At 35.3% G+C, this 24,182-nt stretch overlaps 1 protein-coding gene across 1 annotated transcript in view; it reads right to left on the bottom strand.

The window, feature by feature from the left end:
• Window positions 1-22,806, bottom strand: part of LOC108736825 (serine/threonine-protein kinase SIK2-like) — a 58,311-nt gene extending 35,505 nt beyond the window's left edge. The window contains exons 1-2 of the mRNA XM_025976824.1: window positions 22,160-22,806; window positions 8,958-9,074 (exon numbers count right to left, since the gene is read on the bottom strand). Coding sequence (XP_025832609.1) covers window positions 8,958-9,074; window positions 22,160-22,285 — 243 coding nt within the window. The 5' untranslated portion in view covers window positions 22,286-22,806. The remainder of the gene's footprint in view (window positions 1-8,957; window positions 9,075-22,159) is intronic.
• Between the last annotated feature and the right edge of the window lie 1,376 nt (window positions 22,807-24,182).

Genomic DNA, 24,182 nt, shown 5'->3' with positions numbered 1-24,182 from the left:
ACTAGTAACAAATCACGTCAATTCCCTGATCTCTGAATTTCCATTATTTCACCGCGATTCAAATTTATTTTGAAAAGCACAAGCTGAATGCTAAATAACTTCAAATTATATTGAAACTCTTGTGAGGCACCTTTCATATCAAAGGAAAAGGAGAATGTTTTGTGTATTACTAAAGTATGCATTTGATAGGAATCGCAACAAATTTTTTCTGCTTAAATTACTGTCAGCTAAAACCGACTCATTCATCTTTGAGTTCCATAGAATTTCATGAATAGAATGGAAAAAACTCACAGACATTTGAATACAGACGTGAGATATGACGATTTTCTTGCTAAAAAGGAATTGGGGCATCAAAATGAATACCTACATATAAAAACAGCATTAGCATCATTTATAAAATTTGTGCGACAATTAAGGAAATTTTTAATGGTGCTTCAAAATAAAAGATTACTGTAAGGCGCAATTCAAAAAGATTAATTCTACAAAAACTAAGTATTGAAAAGAATATAAAAACCAAGATTGAAAAGTGTGAATTCTAACGCACACATTCTTGTAGATTTTTTTAACAAAAAAAAAATAAGCTAAGAAAATCACCTGTCAGGAAATGTTGCGTTTTTGGCCTTATGTCCTTTTTGCCAGAAACCTATCAAGAAGGTACTTAATTAATTAGAAATGTGGTGTTACCGGCGAATGATGAGGATACCGTGGATAGAGGTAAGAATAGCAGAACATAGGACTCTATGGAAATTAATAAGAGGTAGGCGAGATCGGTTGGTAGGACACCTTCTGAGGCATGAAGGTCTGGTCAGAGGCAGAAACGGGAGTTAGGAGGGGTAGAAGTAGACCTATATTAGGTTACTGTTCGCAAATAGTTAAGGATGTGGATTACTCTAGTTTTAGGGAAATGCGAAGATTAGCTCATAATAGGAAAGAGTGGAGGTGTGTCCAACCAGTCTCAGGACTGACGACCGTATGATGACGATTGTCAAGGGTTCATAAAAGGGCATATGATACTTTTTGTCTAGAAAACAAATACTGTTCCCGAGGAATAAAAAATTAGTTTTATGTGATTAATTTCACACTTTAACTACCCTAGAAAACCAGGAAAATTAGACTCAGCTTCTAACCTTTTCTTTTATATGTGTATCTCGTAGAAATGAGTATGAGTAATCTATGTCTAACAAACATGATCTGGTACTTGTCGCATCTCTCACTAAGTAATACAAAGCGAAATAGGGGCAACAGGAGAGAAATTGCAACTTCTATTAGGTCCCCTGCATTATACATACTTTTTTTCTTTACTTTTTACATACTCGTAAGTTCGCAAGTAAATCAAAAAACCTTTTTAGAAATCCTGTACGTTATTAACAACTTACCTACGAATTATTTATTTATTATTTGCGTGGGAGCTAAATTAAGATAATAGGTACCACTAGTACGCCCATTTAGTATCGTTTGAAAATGTTTTTACATTTTGTAGTCGGGGAAGTCCCCTTAGGTAGAGTGAATGAGCTTAAAACAACGGGCAACACTTCTGTAATGCAATAAGTATAGATACCTAAAAGGGCGTCAAACGCATGACTCGCCCGAAACGCCTAGATGTCATGAGTATAGAAAGGGACATAGGGTACCTTTTATCCAGAAAAAATACTCTTCCCGACGGATAGAAAAATTATGTACATATGTACACGTATTTAGGACATCAACGCGAGCGAAGCCACTGGTAAAATCTAGTTTTATTTCAATTCAATTTTAATAAATGCAGTTAGAACCGTGTGGAACTCAGGCGCGGAAATCTAAGGCGTGCTGATGAATACAAATAAGTTTGAAATCGCAGTTCTGCGTCTAATAATTTCAATAAATTAAGAATTTGATTATCAGTAAAAGAAAATATACAAAATTCTTCTTACGTAGTAAAGCGTGTATCAATAATAACATATTAGGATAGTACAAATTGTATTTATATTAAAAAATTTAGTTCAGATTAGCTGATGTTTAGCTTTTTGTAAATATACGTCCCTTGATGTTACTTGTAATTCACTTGAATAAAAAAAATTTGAAAAAACAAAAGTGCAATACAAAATTTAAAAAAAAATTCTTACAGGTTTTACGTATAAATAAAAATATTTCACAAATAGTACAATTCTGTAGTTTATCTGGCACGAATGTTAAAACGAACAAAAATAAAGTGTTAGATTGTCTATGTATCGTAAGTAATCGTAGAGAAAGTAACCATGTAGGTCAATAACATGCTACATAATTACTAATACAAAGCGGAAAAGCTATTAAAGTTTAATTACAACCAGAAACGTAGTAACTTCCTTTTTATTGCCAAACACTTAGAATTACGGATATCATTATTAAATTCGTGAAATTAACATAAATGACGTATTAAATAAGCTAATCAATATTTTATCGTAATATTACGATCTTAAAACCATAATTTTTTGATTTATCAAGTATCATATAGGTAACAGAATTATTCCTGCAGAACTTGTATGTACCTATACCAATTAAACAAAGTTTAGAAAAGGAAAATTTTTGATAATAAAAAGAAAGCGATTTAGTTATACCTAAAGTTGACCTTCAAGCCAGAATAAAAATATGTTGTAACATGTCAATAAACTAGCATTAAATAGTAGTAGAATTCAAAAATAAGTAAAAAATTGTTAACGTATGCAAAGAATGTAAAATATATTTGCAAAATTACTCATGACTAATAAAATTAAACAACACAGACACACACTATTATAAAAAAATTTGAAATATCATTGTTGTTTTCATTGAATCACACTGACTTTTTTTGGTGTTTTTACAATTCCATATTACGTACCTCAAAAAGAAAAGGCCTTGTACTGTTTAACTTACTGACACTTATTGAAACCTATAGGACATCGCTGAAGCTGGCATGAGCAAATGACAAAAATGAATTTTGAAATTGCCGAAGGAAGGGACTTTTTGGTGTCTATGTCAAAAATTAGCCGGTTGTAAAATGTTGCCCTGAAAATTTAATCTTTGGTTATTGAGTCCCTAATTTTTGACCTTAGCAAGAAATTAATCCTTAACACCCTTAATTTAACTTTGTCGTATCAGCTTCTTAGACCTAGAATTAAGCACGAAGTTTCCCATGCTATTCGACAAATACGAATTATAAATTTTAGTCAAGGTGTTTTCTAGTAAAAAAAAAACTTATAAACATCTAAACGAACATTTAGCAAATGCTAACTGCTCACAATATTTCGAAATGCTAATTTTAAAACTGTCGATTACTAGAACATTATAAAATGACTCCTATCGGATATATTCGCCAGATGGCAAACTAATCGAATCTATCTCAACAGCTCTTTCTATCTCCTTCTGCAAACAGCAAATAAGAGTGCGAGAGATGTCCACTAACACATTAATTTTTGGCCATACCTAAAAAAATTGATAAAGGTTTTCGCGCCAAGTAGATGAACTGATGCTGCTTTGGTTAGGGTCTGAAGGCCAACGTCTCTTATAATTCCATCCTAACGTTTCGTTAGCACAAATGGCAAACTTCTTGAGAGGACTGCAGTCCGCATCTATCGGAGATGGAAGGAAAATTTTCTTAGGTATGATGCCGTTCTAATTCGGCTGTGTGTTGTAGTTGCTTTCCAACGTTTCGTTGGCACGAGTGGCAAGCTTCTCCAGAGGACTGCAGTCGGCATCCATCGAAGATGGAAAGGCCTCCCAGCATCAGACCTAAGAAAATTTCCCTAGACCTAGGGAATTTAGAGCCAGCTTAGGAAAAAGGAGATTATCTACGGCTTTCCAGATATAGAAGATCCAACAACACTCTTGTAGTGATAAGAACTAACCATAAAGATTCGACTTTTAATTTTGTAAGTCCCCTGTCTGATAACTTGTAATCTAATATACGTAGTATGCGATAAGAAACTTCGTTCCAAAAAATCTGAAAATCGTATGTACGATAATACATTAACTCATGATCATTTACGCTCATCAAGTTAATTACCGATCATAATTAAATTACCGTAACGTTCGAGCAGGTTGACGAAGAAGACAACCGTCAGATTCAGTTACCTTTACCATCAATCGATTCATATAGCGTCACTACACACGTTCGGACATTATGGTCTGCAGAAATGTGACAGGCCAATCATATTGAAGCGCAATTACCTGAACGACGATTTATCCGAATGTTTGTGACATAACTATTATTTCGTAAATTTTATGTAATTCGTAAATCAGTTCATGTCCTCCAAATTTAATGATCTAACACATTATAGCCAGTAATGTGGTTACTTTTCCATTGTTCATAAAATAGATTTTATTAACAAAATAACTGTTCATTAATTTTGTCGTCTATTTAAGTTGGGGTATTATTATACATTGAAGACGCGATCAAGATCATTAAAGACAGTTTAACCGACAAACAACCAAAAGATTAGTATGCTTAGATTTGTAGATGATATAGCAGTATTAGCAAGAGGAGTTAGAGATATCTTTAAATAAAATGGAAGCGGTACTGACAAAACTACTGTATGAAAATAAATAAAAGTAAAACAAAAATACAGATATGCAAGGGAAGAAAAAGTAGGGAAATAGCGAATATAAAGATACGAGACGAAAACTGAGAAGTGACCGATTGTAGGTATCTAAGAAGTCAAATAAGTCAGGACGAAATAGGTAGTAGGGATAAAAAGCAGAGGATAGCGCAGGGTCGAGTCGCCCAGTAAAAAGAAGTCACATCTATGCTCGTGAACGGTTAATTTAGAAATTCTAAAAAGGTTGTTAAAGGTTTGGAGCCCGACGCTGTACGGGTGCGAAACATGAACAGTGGGCGCGGCGGAAAAAAAAAGGTTAGAAGCATTCGCAATGTGGTGTTACAGACGAATGATGAGGATACCGTGGATGTAAAGGTTAGAAATGAAGACGTATTAGAAAAAAAAGGAGAACAGTGGACTCTATGAAAATCAATAAGAAATAGGCGAAATAGGTTAGTAGGACATGAAGGTCTAGTCAGAGACATACTAGAGACAGAAATGGAAGATAGGGGTAGACCTAGATTAGATTACTGTTCGCAAATAAGGATATGGGTTGTTCTAGTTTTAGGGAAACGTGAAGATTAGCTGAGGATAGGAAAGAGTGCAGGTGCGTGTCGAATCAGTCTTAGGACTGACGACTTTATGATAATGATGATGATGATGATTAAAGAAATGTCTTTCTGTGGGACCCAAGTAAGACTTAGAGATCTTTTGAATGGTCATTGGAAAAAAGTCCTCCGGAAAAAAGCCCCCAAAAAAGAAACTGCAAGAAACCCTTCGGGCTTTGTGTATGGAGTATATTAGTGCTGCAACAGACCTCTGCTTTCGCTTCCGCAATTACGGAAGTTCCGCATACATTTTCACATCCGCTTCAGCGTCTGGTTCCGTATTTTTATAACGGAAGCTTATAGAAACTTAGCAAAATCTTATTTCTCATCTTTTAGAAGAAAGACCATAACATGAAGTGTTGATTGTTTTTAAATCATATGACAACGTTAGAATAAATAAATTAATTGATTTTTTTCGGCGTATTTTTCCTACATTCCTTTTAAACAGTCGTATTTTTTTCGTAGAATCCGATTCCTTTTAAAAACACAAAAAAAGAATGGACATCACAGAGCTTCACTAGGGCACCATATCTTCTCTCAGAGTACAGAATCATACAAGAACTCTGCAACTTTTTGAGGTAATTTTTCGACTTGGAACTTCACTAAAGAAATATTTGCGGTGATAAATTCAAATCACCACTCTTTTGACGTATTGAGTGTGTTTAAATGTCAACATTAGGTATAGAGAGTTACTACATTAAATTATATTAAAATATAACAACTGTAACTTTCCATCCAAAATTACCATTACATGGATTATACTAGGATATTGATGTGCTTACAAAAACTCCGTTCCAAATCATAGGTATATCTAGTAGCATGACATAAGTAAATATAAAACTTTGTGTACCTACAACTACAACTCAATTAGTGAATGACACGCAACCGTTTATTAATATGTATGTAGGTAGTATTACTTATTGCTCCAACAATACGCAATTGTTACACTGACATGAGCAAGCACAATTCGACTGTGACGTCAATGGAAGGACAATTTGGTTAGTTAATATCCACTTGTTATTTTATAGTAAGCACCTATTCGAACTTCCGCTTATACATGTATTTTGATTTCAAAACTAAATTGCCACTGCTAGCCTACAGCCCGACATTTTAATTGAACTAATTGGGTAGCTAAACTGAATATGCCTGCATATGTAATGGTACTTATGTATCCTCGTTAATTTCCTGTTTGCAATCTACTTTTTAGTATCTTCAATCAAAAAATATAATAAGTATATTCATTTAATAAATGGAGATTTAATTAAATTAAATTGGAATGATTATTAAGCTGCTTATTATGATTATGTACCTAGTGTTATTGTTAAACAAGTTTTTGTCTGTATAATTGGAAAGTCACTACATAAATTTGAGTTTCAAACAAATTAAGAGAGTCTAAGAAGTCGAAACGAAATGGCTTTATAGTCAAAGTCAATTTCAATACAGTAAAAGGGGTAACGTATACCATCCATATGCATAAATATGCCGCGAATACAGAAACCGTGGATATGGAATGGTAATTAGTATGGAATCATTAGGGATACGTTCTAAGGTTCCAAAATAAAACCAATATGTATCGAAATAAAATCAATGTATTGATAAATTCGCAATTAAAAGTAATCGTTATAATCAGCTTTAGGCAAGAATTTAAAAAATTTAATGAATTTTCTTGTTTTGAATTTTGATTTGATTGAATCGGTTACATCTTTTACAAAAGTCGCCTCCGCACGAGTCAATAGTACTCAAAAGATGCTGATACGTTGAAAAATAACACGGAATCCTTTTCTATTCAAAAGATGCCGATACATTAAGGTGATTCAGTGGGACACGCGCCATAAAGTAAAAACATGCTTATCGGTTCTAGATATCATGAGTTTAATATTTAAAACACAGGTTTGAAATTTTGTAATAAGATAGAAACAGCTTTGTTCTAAAGCTTGTCGAAGAGCATTTCTTAATTTTGTAATTGCTATTGAAAATACGTGTCCTACAAGAAACATCAACTTTAAGCACTTGTAAAAGGTTTTAATGACCATATTATTGGAAACCAAAAACGTATTGAGTTAGTGTGAACCTTTGTCTGTTAACCATACAAAAAATTAGATATTTATCTCGCAGCGTTAAATTACAATGTTTAGAATAGAAACCCATGTTTTCCGAAAAATTCATACTAGGCACTAGCGGTCTATTGCGGTCAATACCCTTAATAAATGACACCGAATACTTTTCTTTTCACCGATTGCAACCGCGAATAATGAAATTTTTAACCACGAATACAGGAACTGGGTTGCAATTTTTTCGCCCGCGAATAATGAAAACGTTAATAAGAAAACCGTGAATAAGGAACTTTTACTGTACCGTCAAACAAACACTTCCCGCGCAATAGGACTACCAACTCATTCTTACTTGATAATGTACAGGGAAAGCTACCTCACGCGAATAAAATCCAGGAGTAGAAAATAAAGAACAGAAACTAAATGTCATTCAAATTTTAGTACTGAAAATACAACGTGGGCCAAAATATGGAAAACAAAATCGTGCAGTGACAGATCTGACGGTCTATTGGAGTCGACAGTCAGAGATTGCTAGGCCTTTTATTAGATTGCAAATAAATACATAAAGGATGAATATTAGATGATTGAATAATGTCGATGCGTTCCGTCTAATGATGCTGCAACCTGAGCTCGTTTAACTTCTGTTACGTTTGTTGTATGTCATTAGTTTAATTAATGGAAATTCCTGAAAAAAGACTTTTACCTGTCAATATGACGTACTACTTAGCAGCATGAATGCTCGAAAGCTGCCTTTTGAAATTTCAACGCCGAATCGCATTACTTTACACTTTATCGACCCGTTAATGAATCGCGAAATTATAGAACTAACGATTCATGTGGTAAATATACGCAAAAAGCGACTTACTAATGAATGATTATATTTCGGATAACTATTCTGCGTATACACTCAAATTGAGTTCTGAAAAATTACTTCTGGGAGTCGAATTTGATTTTAAGAAATTTTATTTCGGGTACGAAGATCTCGTTCCTTCTTATAACCAATTTCATCCCTGTGACATAGCATAGTTGAGGATGCTCAGAAGTCTTTTGTCTAAACCTATTCAACTATTTAAAATTATTTTCTCTGGCAGTTTCACATAATCACAAATACTATATAGTTCGGACAATCAAAATTGGCAAAGTCCGCAATAAAATATCTGTCATAATAAACGTATGTTTTTTCTTGTTTCCATTTGAGAAAATGCTTCACGAGTAATGTAGACAGAGTAAAAAGAGATACCGAATAGCAGTAAGCGATGCAGCAGTTAGAGGTTATTTAGGTACGCAAAAGATCAGAGTCGGCTAGGAGTTGGAATTATATCTTTAAACCTTGCGCCTTTGCTTTCCTAAATTCATGAGAATGTTGAACTTTATTTAAAGTATCCTATGCTGGCAACATGCTCAAATTCTGCCTCTCTTTATTAGTATCCGCTGCAATTTATATTTGACATCTCTTTTCTCAGTTTTATTGCGGGCTACACCAATTTTGAATGTCCCAACTATACACAAGTTCATTGTATTGGATGGGTTTTTTCCTGATTTACCCACTAATTACAAACGATGATACAAATCATAATGGTAATAATATAGTAATGAAGTAGCAAAAATCACTTTTTTAAACAACTTAGAATTCCAGAAGCTGTGTTTGGTATTTCCAATACGTCTGAGATACTTGCGTAATATGCAAGTCTGTGAATTTCTAAATAAGAACACTATACTGACGTAATTGTAGTAAAGGTAATTAAAACGATGAAGAATTAGAGACTTACCTGATATAACTTAATTATGTGAGGGTGATCCAGTCTTTTCATTATGTCTACTTCTCTATAGACTTTTTGTAAATTTCCAGCATCAAGCTGCGTTTTGTCTATTATCTTAATTGCTACCTGTAAAATAAAAAACAAAAATGACTATTTAATAAGGTAAATTATAATTAATTTATTTTAAATTAATTGCAAAACAACGTTATTCCTAATTTTAGCGTAGCCGTAAAATAATTCATAATTTATAATGGTAAAAACACAAAAAAAAATGTTTTCACTTCTACGACACAAACGGAAAATAATTTCTTCATTTTTTCTCGTCACATTATACCGAAATGCGTTATTAATGTCAGATGTGATGAACCAAATTGTCACTAAACTGCACACGGACAAGTACTTGACCTTAATCATAAGATTAGGAATACGTAATTGCAAGTAATGAGCGTCAGAGATTGACCCCAAGGTCACTGCACCTTCGTAACCCCTTTCAATTAGGTATATTACATTCTCATATTGATTTAATTACAATTGTCGACGAGTTCAACGGTTTTCTGAGAAAATAAGTTCCGTTTTTCGTAGTTACGCGTGCGTCATAGAGAATCTTATTTAGTCTTTTGTATTTTATCCAACTTTCTTGCGTTCACAATCTGTTACAAAATCCAATCAAGGCTTTCGTGTTTTAAACGCACACATATTACGTATATAGTGTAATGGTCACTCAGAAAAGGGTTTATCGACCCATACTATTGTAAAATGTACCTTGTATATGTATACATTATGTATACAGAATATAGTGGATGTGTCTATTGCACGTAGTACATGAACAGGTATACAAGTACATGTTATGTGTAGTGTGCATGTAGGTAATGATGAACGGATGACCTCGCTAGTGAACTCTACAGTGTGAGGTCAATAGATTTAAAATTGTTCGCATGTACTTCCTCGCCCTTTATTCGTTCACAGCTTTGTTCTAAACTTATTGTTAGCAGTATTCAGCCACCTACGTATTATGTACAGAAATCTACCACGAGGACATTACGTGAGCAAGTTTTGGGGGGACGGGGTTCAATGTACCAATCTTTTCTTACTTTTACTAACAAAGAGTGCGGGGGGATGTTGTAAATCATATATGAAATAAAAGTATCACAGTATAATGATAACATTAATGAAAATTCATATTTATTTTTAATTTTCCCACTACAAATTACCTCTAATTAAAGTAAAATTGTTGCTATTGTCACACCCTCACCCGGGAATCGAACCCGGGACCTTTAGCTTTACGCACCATTGCTCTGACCATTAAGCTATGACAGGTGACAACAGCAAGACCGGCAAACCGTACTTATGATAACGTCTTCATAACAATATTCATATACATATTCTATTAGTTATAAGTGACTATGTACCATTGGTCATTACGTATAGTACGAATTTTTAGAATTAAATACCCTATTGAGTGAAATTTAAGATTTTACAGAGGTAATAACTCCCTCTCCTTGGTGGAAAAAAACTAAAATAACTTTTGTATGATTTATTCCCACTAGGCTACTTATGCTGGTGGTCGGGCAGTTCCTCTGGACTACGCTGGGTGGTAGTGCTGAAGGTCTTCTTCGGCCTCCGCTTAGGGATCGTGAGTGGTTGGGATCAGAAAGATGATTCGGATGAAATGAAGACAGAAGAGAGTCAAACATTTTCTGCAGAACAGTACTCCTCCGGTGATCCAAGGAAACCACAGAAAAATTTGGACCAAGGCAGTGTCCTTCCGAATGCTAAGCAATGATCTAATCCTTTGGGTCATGTCGCGCGCTCCTTGGTGAGATACCATTTGACAAAAGAGAAGATTTTGACATCTTTTTTTGCTGTGATCAAATTGACCAATAAAAGGAATGGAAAGAAACTTATTAATTCTAAAGGACTGCGCTATAAATGTAAGGAAAAAGATCAATTATGTACGCTGTCATTGAACAGCAACCCAAGCCCAAAGTTCATACCATTCTTAGTTACCTCTATCACATTGGAATACCTTTTATAGCGGATACGTGTTAATAGTACGTATGTACATTTACGGGGTTTCAAAAATAGACCAGGAAGTACATGTTTTTGACATGACTTTTATGTAAAATAACAGGCTTCCATGAAACGTGCTTATGTTTTTCGTATCAACAACTGACTTTCACAACGACCATTGTCTCTAATGAGTAATAAAAATAGTCAACGTCAGTAACATTTTACTATAGAAAGGCCCACGATTCATCATTATTTATCGTCACAAGAAAGATCTTACGCTGTACCGTATAGGTGTTATACGAATACTGTAGCAGTAAGTACCTACTCAGTCGATATTATATGTAACGACGACGATAAAATGTCGGGTCCTTTTATAGACGATTGACGTCACAGCGTCACCGTTGACGCACGGTCAGAGCCAATAACTACATGTAGAATAACATATAGATAATCATAGTGAAGTGTCCGTCAATTTTTCAATCATCTCGAGTTTAGCTCGTTATGATTATTACAACAATTTTTTATTATTGTAGAACATTTTTATCTACATTTACGCAGGTATATATAATTAAATAAAATCAACAAGTAATGTACAATTAATTACCCAAACTGAAGTGTTTTTGCGTGACTAAGGTAATTGTATACGTGCGTTTTAGGATTCCGCACTAAAATAGTAAAAGTAAACCCTTATTACGGTATGCTCATGTTGGCTGTACCTATGCAGTTTATTCAGTTTAACATCTGTACCTATATGAAAATGACAATTTTGGTTCAAATTGGGGATCTCATTTTAACGTTGCAATTTTGTTTTGTGATTATCTTCGTTTCTACTGAAGGGGATGAAAATGTTTTTTTGCATATATCAGCACCAACAAATTTTTTCCACCATTCCTTTTGAAAACCCGCTTGCGAAGGCCGTCTGCACATTGATGAAACTATCACTGATCCCTATCACTAGCCAATCTACAATAACGAGTCACAGATAGTCTTTCCAATTAAAAAGAATCATGCAAACGGCGCTACTGGTTGTCGAATAGCCCATCAGCTCAGTACAAAGATTCTATACAGTAGGTTCACTCATTCGATCTGCCTGAAATAATACCGTCAGACCATTATAAATTAACTTTTTGAGCGCTCAACTTCCATATACGAAGACGGTTCAATAGCTTTACCGAATGTATTTGTGCTGTGGTTTCACGATGATACTCTAGTCAAATCCTGCTTAGCGGGGAACTCGTGGATGAAGTGGTGAAGCGTAAAGATGAGAGGGATGTATGGGCGTGGCAGAGAAGTGAATCCACTGTATAGAATCTTTATACTATGCCATCAATAGCGCGTTGGCATTGATAATTCAACGGCAGCTGTGCCGTTTGGCGCCGCTATATCCGTTTACACATCCATTTACAAAAATATATAAATCCATATGCAAATATTTATACTTTTAAATATACTTACATCTAATGCTTTTAGCACTTTTCTACCAGCAACATAATCATCATTTCAAGATTTACATTACCTACCACTTTCTAATTCAGTTGTAGTAGTGGCATTTTATGGGCCACAACTGCTCCAGTAATAATTACGAATGTAAATTAGCGGCTCTCATTTGTTGTTGCTGCTCCTGCTGCTAATACAAGTACAATACTACACATTATCATTAACAATAGACGACGCACTAATAAGGTAACGTTACTAAACATAACGGCAGTTTTATTTCAGAATTAATTTATCAATATCTATATCTGGAATATTAATTTAGAATTAATATCGAGTATGCTAGATGTGTTCGAATCAAATCCAAGTTATCGGCTATCTAAAATTAGAATCAACAAGATAGATAGGTAATTCAATTTTTGAATAGCTACATCTTTTTTAATTGAAAGAAGCAATGGCGTAACAATAGGGCGTAAGGGGGAGATGAGCATAGTGTATAGATTTCTACTAAGATTGCTACGACTTGCATTTTTTAAGGTGAATTCCTGTTTTTTCTGCGTAGGAGTAGAGAAAAGTATTGTGCCATTAGCTGACATACCATACAATTGCAAAAAAGCAAAGAACGAACGTAAAGTAATTTTATTAAACTTAAAGCATGTGCTCTATTGTGAGGTATAGAGCCAGTACCTGTTTTGTCTACTGCAGCAAACCGTAGGAAGCCCTGAGGGGACAGTACGCGTGGAGAAAGAACCCGTCACCACCTACATAGCGCCCGATAATCGCATGGGAGCCTCGACAAACGCCGAAAAACCAGCGGTCCTCTAAGTGGTAGGCAGTCTACGTCAGTGTCTAAGGCGAAGCAAGTGTTCTTTGACCCATTAGGGGTACAATAACATAAAGAGTGTGGGACTGACCAGCTATACGTATTACTCATTAGGGGAACTACATATTTTGGGCGAAAGCAGAGTAAAGGTGAAAAGCATAGTAGCTCCGTCTAACCAGGAGGTTGAAGGGTATCCGGAGACAGTGCGGATACTGTCAGAACTGCTTCAGAGTAGCTGATGGCCACCTAGTTCCTTTACCGGTACCACAGAAGCGGGATGTACCTAGAAGTCGAGCTTCAACTCCTCCTCCGTCAATTGGTGCGAGAGGGCAGTTGGTTGATAGCCCGCATGCTGGATTAAAGGGCTGTGCAGCGGGGAGCCCGGTTCGTTACGTAATCCCCGAATTGAACGCTTAAGGATTTGGATAGATTCAAACCTGGTGATTACTAACCCAGACAATGCAGTGACACCCAGGCACCAATCCATCTGAAGGAGGGGAAACCCTAGGGAGTTCTTCATCTCTTATTGGCCTTATTAATGGTCTGTGCAGCGGAGAGCCCGGTTCGTTACGTAATCTCCGAATTGAACGCTTAAGGATTTGGATAGATTCAAACCTGGTGATTACTAACACAGACAATGCAGTGACTCCCAGGCACCAATCCATCTGAAGGAGGGGAAACCCTAGGGAGTTCTTCATCTCTTATTGGCGAACCTGTGCCGATTTGGGTGCATGCTCAAAACAAAAAGAGCTGCAGAGGAGGCCATTTTTCTTTCTATTTCTTTTTTTTAAGAAACGCATTTCCAATGGGCTTGTTTTGCCTAATTCTATTATCCCTACAGGATTCCCTAATTGACTTGTATCAAACATTATGCCCCATTGAATTTGTTTAAGTTTAGTTTGGAAAAGACTCCCCGAGTGGCCCTTGTGAAATGCAATTCGCGGGGGTTTAGGGTAGGTTATGATAAATAAAATATCTCTTATTAGCATGTGTGAAATGCCATGCACTATGAGCTTAAGTTAAATTATAGTGAAAAAAGACTATTTGTTGGCCTATGTGAAGTGTTGAACTCCAAAGCTTAAGAGATGTGTTGGGTTAGGCTGCAGCGTGAAAGTCACTGATTATGAAAAATGATATGCACCATGGGTTTAGTGAGGTTATGGCAAGTGAGGATTTACTAATTAGCACATATAAATTGTAAAAAACTTATGTTAGGTTAAGGTATGGACGGGTAGCCATGATTTTAAATATATGTACAAAAAAAGTTGCAAGTTCTATGCACCATTGACAACGGTCATCAGACCTCCAAATTTCAACGATTTCAACTAGTGCGTACTTAAACATGTATTTATCAGAATTTTTTTTGTTTAAAAATAGAATACGAAACAAACAACCAATACCAAAATAAAAAATTATCGGAATTATTTGTACTACACTGTACAATGTACATAGTAACGTAGCACATGTGTACATATCGGGGATATGGAATTAGAATAATAAAAGCGATAGTTTCTATCAAGGTAACTTTTACGTAATTTATAGTCTTTACATATCAGGTATTTAGTTTGCTTTTGAAACTAGGAATTTATTGATCAAATGCTTGCTTCACGGCAGCTGACGTAAACCAGAATAAACAAAAAGAATGCTTACGACAATGAAACCCATAAATGCATTAATAATTAAATCCTTTACAAATACCTATCATCAGTTTCGCATTAACTATATCATACGTACACAGTAAAACTCGGTTATAACGCAGCGAAGAGAATTGAACAAATCAATAAGTAGATACATAATAACGAAGCCAAAAAGGAATATTACGAATTAGGAGTTCTGGAACGTTATAACAGAAATGAAGCATAATTTGTGGATTACACTATAAGAGGTAGATATTAAGTTGTTGAAGGCTTTATAGTGACTATCATGACGTTATAACCGTAGGTACATACATTATACCAAAACGTGTTTGTTGTAATAGTGTAATACCTGTTGGACTTTGAATCGTTAATATTTTATTCAGAATTTGTCAAGATAAACCTATAAAGGTATACCCAAACAAACTGAAAAAAGATTTCATTGCCGGTTCTTGCTAGCAACAGCCATCCCTTTCTAAAAGGGGTAGTTTTTGTTACAATGTTTTTTTAGCCAAACCAACCATTTTTGACACTCTGTTAAAACCCCAACCGTTACTGAAAATTGTTAATCAATATTGGCAGTACCCTCTTCATAGTCGCATAAGCACAGTAATTTTTATATCATAATATGTAACGTAAACTTAAATAGACGTAATCAATTTGCAGTTTCAATCGTTTTCAAGGTCTTTAAAAAAAATCATGAACTTATTCAAAACATGCAATATTTCTGTATCTTTATGTTGCATTGATCAAGAAATAAAATTAATTAAATTGTTCAGAAAGTTATAAGCGTTTTACACTTCATAATGCGAATCCATTAGTTTTCAAAAGTGTCTAATAATGATTATTATCCTTTTTGTGTGCATGCCAAAACTGATAAAAACAAAATACTTCTCGAAACACGATAATAAAGTCTAAGAAAAATTAATAAGGTTCTGCAGTGTTCAATATGTCACATCTACAGGGTGTCTAACGGTAATCACCCATTATAATATTTCGGAAATTACTTCGATTCGAATTTTGAAAATTTGGATAATAGCATTATTGCGTAATTAAGGAGAGTTAAAATAACAGCATATATTTGGCATCTCCGGTTATACCGGAAGTTGACACGAACATCGTTATTTTAAATGGAACACCTTATATTTTATGGCGGTTTTGAATTCTACTTATGATTTTAGGTAGACCTTTATACTTCTACTTCTAAACTTAACTATTTTCGAAATATTCATTTTTTCTAGAAAAAGTATCACAGAGCGGTAGGTTACGAAAAAGCATGCCTGTTTTACAGTAAGAAAGCTAGAGGAACAATATTCTCACAAATGGTAGCTATACCATCTTATATACTTCCTGTACATATTTTCAAAGTGGGTTAATTACATACAGCGTTTTAGATATTTACTGGCCGATTTGGTTAATTTCAAACAATCGTAAGTCAATTTTTTCAAATGGAACACGCTGTATATATTTACATATTAAGTTATTTTTAAGACATTTTTATACATTAAAAAAAGCCAACCATATATTTATTTAATTACTTACTGTTCTTTGTAAAATCAACTAAAATTGTTTATTTGTTTACGAAAATGGCCGTAAAATTAAGAGAATTTCAAAATAGATAGTATGAATTAAATATCGTATCTCAAACACCTTATACTGACAGCATAGTCATTAAATATTTTGATTCTTAATGTCAATTATTGAATTTTATTTTTACGAAGAATGGAAAATGAAATTACCTATTCAAATTGAGAAGAATTTTATAAAATCAATTACAATACGGTAGTAGAAAAAGCAAATAAACAATAAATAAAATAAATAATTAACGAAATCAGCTGATAATAATTAAATGTATTAATTAAATCGTTGAATATAACCCCTTTTAGTTGTTTAGTTTACCCTTCGGTTATATGTTATGATTATGAGTAACAATTCGAACCATTAAACTAATAGATTTAATTATTTTCAGCAGATATCGTCAATTATTTATTTTGTTTATTGTTTATTTGATTTTTTTAACATTGTTATCTGTAGTCTACCGTATTGCAACTGATTTTATAAAATTCTTCTCAATTTTAATAGGTATTTTCATTTTTTATTTTTTATAAAAATAATATTCAATAATCGACATTGAGAATCAAAATATTTAATTACTAAACTGTCAATGTGGATTTTTGAGTGACATTAAGTAACTCATATTATTTGTTTTGAAGTTCTGTTAATAATTTCACAGCCATCTTCCTAAACAAATAAACAGTTTTAGATGAAATAAAATAATTCGAAGTGGTCTTTATTCATACGTAATCCTAAAATGTAGCATCGTGCTACAGATGGCGTTTACTGCGCCATTTGCAGTATTTTCTAAAACGCAGTTTTAGATGACGTTACAAACAACAGTAAGTAATTTGAAAACTAGAGGAGATGGGTGTAAGGAACCAGGGTACCATTCGAAAGACAATAAAATTCTGTATAAGGCGATGAAAATCTATACAGGATGTTCTAGTGGAAAAAATTGAATTACGATTGTTTGATCTTGAACCAAATCTGCCACTAAATATCTAACACCCTGTACGTAATTAACCCATTTTGAAAGTATGGATGGAAAGCCTGAGGGTATAGCTGCCGTTTCTAAGAATATTGTTCATCCAGCTTTCTTACTGTAAAACAGGCATGTTCTTTCACAACCTACTGCTCTGTGATACTTTTTTAAAAAAAATTACTATCTCGAAAACGGTAAATTTTAGAAGTAGAAATGGATTTTAAAAGTCTGGCTAAGTAGAATTCAAAACCGTCATAATATTTAGGGTGTTCCATTTAAAATAACGAAGTTGGTGTCAACTTCCGGTATAACCGGAAGTGCTACATAGATGTCGTTATTTTAATTGAGGAGAGCATACTCAATAACGCTATTGTCCAAATTTTCAATATTCGAATCGAAGTAGTTTCCGAAATATTCTAATGGGTGGCCACCGTGAGACACCCTGTACAATATAAAATGTATAGAAGCATGCAAGTACATATCTAAAAACAATTATGTTTTCAAAAACAAAAAACGATTTTTTGAAAATCAAGCTACCAACAACAAATTTTAACCAAAAACCGCAATATAGAGTTATTTTTTAGTATCTGCAAATAGAGGTAACAACTAAAAATATTAAAAAAAAACAATTAAAAATAATCTAACAGTTAAAAGAACAACAGATACCTAATCCACATAAACATTTTCAGATTAAGATGAATTTCTTACTTTTACAATATGACATTGATGACCTTCCTAAAAATTCATTTAGAATTTATGCGAAATCAATTTGCGTATAATTAAAAGATTATATTTTTACAATTAGAGCGAAAAAAATCGCAAGCCTTGGTTTAAACACAAAACGCTGACGTAAACGAGATAAGAGGCAAATGATAAAACCAATCCTCAACATAACATGTGATATAACCTATTTTTTTATAACAATAATTTTCAAATCAGATGTGTTTATAAGTTTATCTGTAATTTTTTAGCAACAACAAATTAATGTAGATACGAAATATTTACTTTCTGGTATTTAAAATTGGTTTTATTTGCACTTATACTTAATTAATAAATTAACTGTCGCATGTGTTCGTCATCAAACAGAACACAGATAACATTCTACAAAGCTTTACAGTAGTCTAGACTCTAGATTGTTAAATTTGAAATAATGACTGATGATCTTGATTTAATCGTGAGCACAATATTTATGTGTATTAACAAGAGTAATATCCTTTTCATTTTTTTAAGTATTATGTGTTCTGCTTTATGATTTAGTTAGTTTCCTAAATAAATAGGATTTTAAATAGATTTCCTGATCCGACGGGACTTGAACATTGACGAAACTTTTGTAAAAACTAGAGTGGGTGGATCGGCTTCCGAGTTTCGATGATTTAGGGAGCCGGACCATAGGTTCAACCATAATGGTGGGGTTTTTAAAGAGAACCCAGACTAAGACAAGTCCCTGGAAAAGGGAGCAGCTCTTTCAGTACTCAGGGTGGCAGAGATCACAGGATGGGTATGGCACTTTGATGCACAATACTGCGATGTAGAAGGCAACGGGAAACCACCAAACGAGTAAAACGTTCAACTACAGAAATTAAATGATGACGTCCTCTGGGGTAAAGCATTCCGGACGTAAACTAGTCCCCCATTCGGATGTCCGGGCGGGGACTACCTCGGGGAATGTCATTAATAAGTGCACCCCTAGATAGGAGCAACATTTCACGAGTCGGAGCGTGGGATGTTAGGACAATGAGGCAATGATGAGGATACTGTGGATAAAGAAAGCTACAAATGAAGAGGTATTAGAAAGAATCCAACAGAGAATACAATAAGAAACAGGCGAGATAGGTTAGTAGGACACTTTCTCAAGCATGAAGGTCTAATCAGAGACATTAGAGGCAGAAACGGAAGTCAGGAGGGGTAGAGGTAGACTTAGATTAAATAACTGTTCGGAAATAGTTAAAGATGTGGGTTGTTCTAGTTTTAGAGAAATGCGAAGATTAGCTTAGGATAGGAAAGAGTGGAGGTACGTGTCCAACCAGTCTAGGGACTGACGACCTTATGATGATGAAATCGATTTCAAAAATATGAAATTTATTTCGACACTTCTTTTAAATCCCTGAATTAATCTACTTAATCGTTATACTTAACAATAGTATAATAAGAACCCTTGCTAGTGAGATTAAAGCATGCTTGCTCAAAGCTGTCTTCGCACAATGACGATTATTTAATTGTATTGATCAGCCTTCAATAGAGTGTAATCAGAAAAGAAAACTGTAGTATAAAAATGTCTATTTCAAAGCACTCTCAAAAATATGGCCTAAAGGTTTAGACCTTTGCTTGGCATTCGGGAGAACACCGGCACGATTACGGGCCTGTCTGCCCTGGTCCAAGTTTTCTGAGATTTCTTTAAATGGTGAAGCAGTAATATTCCACAGATAACCTTTCACTTTCTTCTGACCTCATCCTTCACACCCCGACCACCACCCAGCCATCTGACCTCATCATTCACACCCCGACCATCACCCACCCATTCCCACTATTCCTGAAGTTACGCTGAGGAGGCCTTCCGCCCCTCTGTCCAGCGTAGTCTGAAGGTATTGTCCGTCCTCAAGCATTGGTAGCTGGTAGGAATGAAACACCCAAGATTTTTTTTTGCTTTCAATAATATGTCAAAACTGTCAACACTCATAAGAGAGGTTTAGGACATTGTTTAACATTCGGGGGAAAACTGGTTCGATTCCTGGCCCATCCACTCCAAGTTTTTCTGTGGTTTCCTTGGGTCTTTTAGGGATATGTTGGGACAATGATATTCCACAGGTAATCTTTCACTCTCTTCAGTCTTCACTTCATCTGTTTCATCTTTTTCAGCCCAGCCACTATCCACCCAATTCTAACATGAGGGTGAAGGGGGCTTTCCGTCATATTCTCCTGCGTAGTCCAGAAGGAATGTCCGCCCACCAGCATTAGTAGTTGATGAGAATGAAACACCCAAAAAATTTTTATGGTGCAAATTTGACAGTGTTCATGCTCCTAAAGAACTACCTACTTATATTAAAAATCCTATTTCGCTTTTAGTTCAACTACTTACTCTCCACAATCTTGAGTAGCACATTCTTTATTGTAAGTGTAATAACTGATAAGAAAATTGACAAAGGAAGTCATTAGCATTTCCCAATTGTTTTCATAAAAAGAAAAAAATTGTTGTAATAGTTGGATAGGTAAGTGGGTATGCAGTCTAAAATCTTAGTCATGACCTTAAAACTATAAAATTGGTCTGCTAAAAATAGGTCTACTTAAAATGGTAGCATTTCCGGCTACCTATACCGGTTATTTTTAGAAGTACATACTTACAGTAACCGCAATTAAAAATAAATGTTAAGACAAGAGTCTATTAATACGAAGTATAATTCCACTTCCGCCCAAATAACAAGTTTCTTTTGTTGTGCGTGGTGTTTCAGAGTGTTATAGCAGATTATAAAAAAAGAAACTCGTCCCAGTGTTTGTTGTAGGTGAAGACGGAGGCATGGACATAGAGGCTTAATTTAAAATTGAAAATGATAATTGTGTGAATAATGGGTGCTACCAGTAAGGAGAATTCGTGGAGGGAGAAGGAATCACCTTATAAAATATTAGAAGTGTATTTAGGTAAGGACGTAAAATAGAGACCCAACGGATGGAGGTGAAAAATCGAAAATTTGAATAACAAACGTAACCTAACAACCCTCAGTTAGCCTAATCTGAGTGGGAACGTCGAACATATTAAACAATTACCGATAAAATCCTTGTTTTCAATGTTCTCTATTACATTAGCAACCCACATACGTAGCAACGTTTGTGTAGCCTTTCCATAATTTTCATCACACTAAGTTGATACCCCTCCGGCGATCCATAGTCATGAATGTTCAGGATAACAATTGTTTTAGTGTGCATTATCTATCAAAATCGATGGGGCTCATTAACAAGCAATGAAGCTTTTTGTTATTTTTCTGTGTTTGTAATGGAAAAAAAAATAAGACGCTTGCTGGGCCAGGTGCATTATCTATCAAAATCGATGGGGCTCATTAATAAGCAATGAAGCTTTTTGTTATTTTTCTGTGTTTGTAATGGAAAAAAAAATAAGACGCTTGCTGGGCCAGGTGCATTATCTATCAAAATCGATGGGGCTCATTAATAAGCAATGAAGCTTTTTGTTATTTTTCTGTATTTGTAATGGAAAAAAAAATAAGACGCTTGCTGGGCCAGGTGCATCCAAAGCCAGGTGGTATACGTGTCTCCACTGAAGTGTTATAGTTCCCCAACGGGTACCGATACTGATGAATTTAATTTCAAGTGAAATTCGCTACGCATAGGTATGTAAAATAGGTAAACACTTAAAAATGTTTCGAGAAAGCACCTCCTTGTGATAGATCCAATAAATGGTAAAACAATTTACTTGTTTTCTGCTTACACAAATGACAACCTCAAGGAATTCCTTACGTTCAAATACTTATTTATGACCATTTAATTGAGAAATGTATTACTTATTTTTTATAGGTAGGTAGAAAATTAGTTTTTCATAATCTTCCTTCAGTAGGTAAATGTTTACATTTGCACGTGCCTACGTAGGCATCATATTTTTAAAATAAGGAAACCGAACTGTGACGCTCGGCTTTCGGCAAATACCTACAGGAAGATAAGAAACCATGCGCAATCCATTAGAAGATGAACATATATAGGTTAAGGTTACTACCCACGGATTAAGCATATTTTGGGAAAATTTACAAACTTGATGAATGAAACGTACCTCAGTTTTAGTTATTCTATGCCTGGCGAGTTTAACAACGGCAAAATTCCCTTTTCCTATAGTTCTTTCAATATCATAGAAGCCTACTCTAATGGCAGTCTTGGAAATCCTTTCACGATCACCCATTTTAATATTTTATACTAACTGTTTTACTATGTACTAAATAATACCTATGCTAACAACAAAATCACTTCACATTATACCCTAGAGTCCGGTCTACACTGTTCCCGATAAACACACACTCACAAGTAGTTATGATCCCCCGAGGTCCTACTACAAACAGTTGTCAAAGTTAGGCCGGCGCATACGACAGTCGAACACCGTCATGTACCCCGAACCGCGACCGTCTGCTACTGTGAGACTGCGACAGCCATGACTAGCTGGATGGAAGCTACGCTAAGTTGCGCACGAGCGATTATCGCCCTCCCAAAGTACAACAATGAGTCGATGACGCTCTCACCCACTACCTATAAAACCCAAATGCACCTGATTACGTAAAATCTTATAATATGGGGAATTGCACTGTCGCCAGTAACCAGTAGAAGTTTCATCTATAACTCAATATATAGTAGGACAGTCGTCAACTAGTCAGAAAAGATGGCATTCGGCTCATCCGTCGAGGTTCTTACTCCTCTAGCCCATTGTAATCACTGTCACTATGGTCACACTCTGAAATGACCGATCAGGCGGGAAGATTTATCAATCTCTAGTTGGATGCTCGAGGGGGGTCCTTCCCAGTCCGATAACTTTCACTACAATATTGGTAAGTCATCCTGATTCGTGGGAGGCCCCTTTGCAATTAGAGGAGAACGTCGTGAGATTCGTCTGCCAGATACAAGGGTTCGATATTATGCACCTGCAAAGAGCGGCATTACCCAGAGGTTTAGAGCATTGCTTAGCATTCAGGAAGACACCGGTTTGATACCCGCTCCGTCTGCCCCCAGGTCCCAGATTTGTATTCAATTATTTAGGTAACTGCTGGGGCAGTAATATTCCACAGACAGTTTTCACTTTCTTCTGTCTTCATTTCGTCCGTCTCCTCTTTCTCACCCCAACCACCACCCACCCATTAACACGATTCCTAAAAAGAGGCTGAAGAGGACTTTCCATCCTACCTTCCAGCGTAGTCCGGAGGGACTGCCTGCCCACCAGCATTAGTAGCAACACCAAAAAAATTACAGTTTTTTCACTCTAAGCTTACACTACACACCTGGCAACATGACCATCGCGTATCGTTAACCTCGGATATTAATACCTAGCACCGTATCGACTCCGACCCCTGCATAGATGTACAATACGTATAAACATTCTGTGTTCTGCAGCTCCACAGGTTTAGACTATTGCTCAGCATTCGGTGCGATTCCAGATCCGTCTGCCTTGGTCCAAGTTTTTCTGTGGTTTCTTTGGGTCACTTAGGCAAATGCTGGGGCAGTAATATTTCACAGATAATCTTTCACTTTCTTCTGTCTTTATTTCGTCCGTCTCATCTTTCTCAACCCAACAGCCACTCACCTCACTTATTCCCACAATTCCTGAAAGAAACCTGAAGAGGGCCTTCAAACCTACTCTTCGGAATAGTCACGAGGGACTGCTCCTTCACCAATAGTAGTAACTGGTGGGAATGACACTCAAAAGTTTTTAAGTTTTCAGCCCCACAATTCTTATGATGCACAAACTCCCATTAGTTAAGCCTCTGCAAGTTTGGAAGTCTGCTATTGAAAGAATTTAATTCCAATTCATCATCATCATAAGGTCATCAGTCCTAAGACTGGTTGGACACGTACCTCCACTCTTTCCTATCCTGAGCTAAACTTCGCATTTCCCTAAAACATGTCTGCAGCAAAGACAGAACTAAAACAGACCTATATCTTTATCCACCTGATGTTTCGATAGGATTGAAATGAATTTTCTAAGGTTTCTTAACGAAACCAAACCGTTTTAACCTGGAAAACTACAAGATATGTGGTTGCTTTATCTTCCATTTCATTATCCATCTGCAACAAAAGAAATATTATATAAACAT

Source organism: Agrilus planipennis, unplaced genomic scaffold, assembly GCF_000699045.2.
Source record: "Agrilus planipennis isolate EAB-ADULT unplaced genomic scaffold, Apla_2.0 scaffold167, whole genome shotgun sequence".
NCBI lineage: Eukaryota > Metazoa > Arthropoda > Insecta > Coleoptera > Buprestidae > Agrilus > Agrilus planipennis.
This window is presented reverse-complemented; position numbering and strand designations above follow the sequence as displayed.